This window comes from Helobdella robusta, assembly GCF_000326865.2.
Source record: "Helobdella robusta unplaced genomic scaffold HELROscaffold_2, whole genome shotgun sequence".
Classification (NCBI taxonomy): Eukaryota; Metazoa; Annelida; class Clitellata; order Rhynchobdellida; family Glossiphoniidae; genus Helobdella; species Helobdella robusta.
Window position 1 is genome coordinate 9,138,176 of NW_008704083.1, and position 4,859 is coordinate 9,143,034.

The 4,859-nt window shown below is 30.6% G+C and overlaps 1 protein-coding gene across 1 annotated transcript in view; it reads left to right on the forward strand.

Annotated features, from left to right (window-relative positions):
- Positions 1–1,062: 1,062 nt before the first annotated feature.
- HELRODRAFT_160848 (hypothetical protein) overlaps positions 1,063–4,859 on the forward strand; it is a gene marked incomplete at both ends in the record, with an annotated part of 8,735 nt that continues 4,938 nt past the window's right edge. The window contains one exon of the mRNA XM_009017778.1: positions 1,063–1,126. Coding sequence (XP_009016026.1) covers positions 1,063–1,126 — 64 coding nt within the window. The remainder of the gene's footprint in view (positions 1,127–4,859) is intronic.

Consider the following 4,859-nt stretch of genomic DNA (forward strand, 5'->3'; position numbering starts at 1 on the left):
AATGAAATCATTATTTGTATTACTATTTGTATTATTGTTGTTATTTTATGCTTTGGGGCAGAGTGATAGATGATTCATATTGATGACGTCATTAAGGTGGATGATGATTAAAAGAAAGTGAAGTGTAAAGAGAATAATCAACAGTGAGACACGTTATAAATCCAGGAGTGAATGAGAAGATGGATGGATGGGTTGATGAAAGAGTGAATAAATAGATGATTGATTGAATGAATGAATAAATGAATGAATGAACGAATAGACGAACGAATGAAAGAAAAAATATTTGAAAGAATAATAAAAATATTTTAAAATTGATCAACCCTCTTAAAAATAAATGAATGAAAAAATAAAAACGAATGAATGAACAAGTAAAGAACAAAAAAGAATGAATGAAGAAACGAACGAGTGAAAAAAGAGAGAAAAATGAATGAAGGATAGAGGGAAGAGAAGGATTGGCGTAATCTTGCAGGGAATGAACATTATGGGATGAAATTAGCCGTTAAGCATTACACGTGCAAGTCTGTTATGGATGATTCCTGGGCGCGTTTTGTTAAGAATGCCTTCCTTCCTTCCTTCCTTCATTCCTTCATTCCTTCATTCCTTCTTTCCATCCTTTATATTTTCCTCCATTTATTCATTCTTTTATTCGTTCGTTCATTCATTCTCTCGTTCAATCATACGTTTACTTTCACATAACCACTTTCATCTATTTATTTTTTAAATTTCATTTTATTTTTGTTTTTTTTTTAATTAATTAAACTCCTTTTTTTGGATTTAAAAAAAAAATGTAAGAGGCAGAGAAAGAAAAAAAAAAGAAAAAAAAAGAGAGCGAGAAAGAGGTAAAAATTGAAAGAAAAAGAAAAAAGAGATAGAAATGACGAAAAGAGAGAGAGATATATATAAAAAAAGAGGGATAAGAAAGAAAAGAGACAGCAGCCCAGAAAAATAGCTAAAATATAAAACATTGTCACACGAACGAGACGACAAGAGTGAACGGCAAAAATAATAAAAAATTAGAAAGAAAACTCCAAAGAGAACATAGAGGTTAGAAGTAAAAAAAGGATGGAGAGTAAGAGGAGAAGAAAAAAACTTGAAAGTGAAAAGAGAGGGAGTGAAAAAAACAAGAGTAAGAGAGAGAGAGAGAGAGAGAGAGAGAGAGAGAGAGAGAGACCAAAGAAGGAGTGTTGAGGGGTTATAAAGTGTAAAGTTTAAGTGGAATAGTTTATCGTCACAATGCGGTTTGCATGTGTTTGTTTGTTTCTTGGTTCTCATGTTTACATGCGTTCGCACGTTTGATGGTTTTGATGTTTGCCTGAGTTTGATTGTTCGTTTGTTTCTATGTTTGCATGTTCTTTACTATATATTTTAATGTATTTGGTCCACTTGTTCGTTAGCTTATTGTTTAATTTAAAATTTACAAATTTTTAAAATTTGGTTATTTGAGGTTTTATTTTTGTTTAATTTTAATTGAATGTTCATTCAGTTCATCCGTTATATTGTTTCAAAGGTTTATTGCTTGCTTACGAGTTAGTTCTTATTGAATTTAACAGGTTGAAGCAGTGTGTGTGGAAGTTAATTTTTAATTTTTCTAATTTATTTTAACACATTCAGTCGTTCAAATGTTCATTTTTCATTAATTTAAGCGTTTATTTGCTTTTGTCCTGAGAGCTTTTTCATTCGCTTTTATACGTTCGCTAAAGACTTTCATTCTTTTGTTTTTCATTCCTTCATTTATATTTTTATTCATTCTGACGTTTACATTTTCTTTCATTTCATTGAATTTTTTTTTCATCATTCATTCGTTTATTCTTTTATTTATTCGCTCGCTCTTTCATTCATGCACTTGACCTTACTTTATCACATAGAATCAGCGTACATCCGGCTGCCTTGATGATGATGATGATGATGATGATGATGATGGCGGTAATGATGACGACGACGATGATGAAAAAGATGAAGAAGAAGATGATGAAGATGATGCTATAATAATGATAACAATTATAACAATGAATTTAACGATGACGACGATGATGAAGGCGACTGAATGATAATAAATTTTACAAATGATATCATAGTTGCTGTTTAATGATATTAATGATGATAAATAAATTTGTAATTAACAATGATTTGTATCTATGATATTTCAGACTTGGAGTACAGCTAAAAAAACTGATACAACGTCATTTTCATCGTCGTCGTCATCATCACATCTGTCTATAAGAACTTTTCTTTGCCATCATTATCAATTTTGAGGAATTGATCCAAAGAAGAACATTGAAAATAACAAAGATTAAATAATTTTAAAACCTACAAGCCAAAATAAATAGCATAGAAGAAAAACATGAAAATAAACGAAATAATTGAAGAAAATAATAAACTCTTAGGCGGGAAACATTTTTTGTTTAATATTTAAAAGGGAAATCCACTGGAGCGACTATGGTGGCGCTAATAGGCAGGTTATGCTGCTACTTTTTGCTACTTCAAAATCTCAACTACACATATTCTGATGCTGGTCGGATGAACAGCCACGACGAACAACGACAAGAAGATGACGACAACGTTTCTTCTTACAGTTGTGAGTTTTTGTGTGTGTGTGTGTATGTTTGTGTGTGTGTTTTCATGTTTGTATGTGTGTTTTCATGTGTGTGTGTGTGTGTGTGTGTGTGTGTGTGTGTGTGTGTGTGTGTGTGTGTGTGTGTGTATGTGTAATGTTTTGTGTTTATGTACACCAACTAACATGTGTCTATTCTATACATTTTTCTTGAATTTATCATTCTAATATTTTACATTAGATACACAGAAATTTACAAACTTTTGTAATCATATTTATGTATGCATATAAAAACCGTCATCATAATTATCACCTTCATCTCCATTAACATCGCCATCTTATCATCATCATCAAATTTCTCGTCTTCATCCTTTTCCTCATCATCGTCGTCGTCGTCGTCATCATCATCCGCACCATTATATTAATCACCAATTTGCCGGGCATTAATCACTTATTCCTATATTTATTTAGCATATCTATAATTGGATCGCTATCCTCATCATTATTTCCTTCATAATCGCCAGTTTCAGCGTCTTTATTATCATCGTTATCATTGTCGCTATCACCATCGTCGTCATCGTCATCTTCTTTTATATCATCATCGTTGTTATCATCGTCTTCATTATATCATCATCATCATTATAATCATCATTTTCTTCTTCTTCTTCATCACTCTAAACTTCATCATCATCGTTATCATTATCTTCGCCATTTTCTTCATCATCGTCATCTTCATCCTCATCATCTTCATCATCATCATCATCATCATCGTCATCTGACATTATTATTGTTCCTAGAGAGTTAGATCGCCAGGCTCTCTCAAGTACTTCAGGCCAGCTGGATATTGATGTAGCTGCTGTGGAAAAAAATGATTATTTTTTTTAATATTTTTTTGTGCATTTTCCATTTTTTTGTAATTTTGTACTTTCTATTTTTGGTAATTTCTATTTTTGTGTTTGGTTATAATAGTAGAAGTAAAAGTAGTAGTAGTAGTAGTAGTAGTAGTAGTAGTAGTAGTAGTAGTAGTAGTAGTAGTAGTAGTAGTGGTAGTAGTAGTAGTAGTAGTAGTGGTAGTAGTAGTAGCAGTAGCAGCAGTAGTAGTAACAACAACAGCAGTAGTAGTAACAACAACAGCAGCAGCAGTAGTAGTAGTAATAGTGACAAGTTATATTTTGAAGAATAAATGACTTCTGGCGTATTTTGTTTTTGCTCCTTGCAAACTCTTTAATGCAGTTCATATGTGGTGTGAGTGTTGTGTGGTTGTTGTGGTTATTGTGGTAGTGGTGGTTGTGGTAGTAGTAGTAGGTTGTAGTAGTAGGTTGTAGTAGTAGTAGTTTTTGTAGTGTTGTAGTTGTTTAATTTTGAAAAATTTTTAAATTATTCAAATTTATTTCGATCCATTTATTTTAAAATTTTCTGCTTTTTTTCTGATGTTTTTATTATCATAATCGTCGCCATCATCATCATCCTCATTGTTTAAATTAGCATTGTTTGAAAGTTTTTTACATATTCAAAATGTTTCTAGGATATATCTCAATCTGCGATTTTGTCTGGATATTTTCATTTTTTTCTGATTCGTTTTTTTGTTTCTGGTTTGTATTTTCTGTTTTGCATGATCTTGTTTTGTATGTGTTTTGTATTTGTTTTGATTTTGTAGTTTTCTGTTTTGTATTTTTTTATTTTGTATATGTATATTTTGTATTCTTTCAGTTTTGTATGTTTTCTTGTTTTTGAAGCCTCAGGGAAACAAAACATTTCACTTCTTTATTTGTTTTTTTTTGTATTGTTTTAAGATACAAAAAAATTTTTTTTATAGAAAAAAAATGAAAAATTTGTTGATCGAAATCATTAGAATGTGAAATGGCTAAGAGGCATTTAGCAATAAATTGTCTAGGTTATATTGAATGTTTATTTTTCGCCTTCTTGGGTTTTGTCTGCCATTTTTTTGTATTAACGATGTTTATCGTGACTTTGTATTATTTATTTGGTATTTTTGGGTATGATGTGTTTATGTATATTGTATTTTCACTTTTTTGTGTATAAGTTTGTATGGTTTATGTTGTTTTGTTTGCCTCTAGATTTTATGGTTAGATAGTTAATCGGTTTTTTGAATTTTTTGCTTTCTGAATTTTTCAAAAACTTTTTATAAATTTTTTTAAAATCAAAATTGTAATTTTGTTCGTACGTTAGGAAAAAAGAAAAAAGAAGAAAACACAATTTTAAACGGACATTCTCCTATTTGGCAAAGGGAGTGGAGTGCCTTGCAATATTCTACTGACTGCATTACTATTATGTGTGTTTGTTTGAG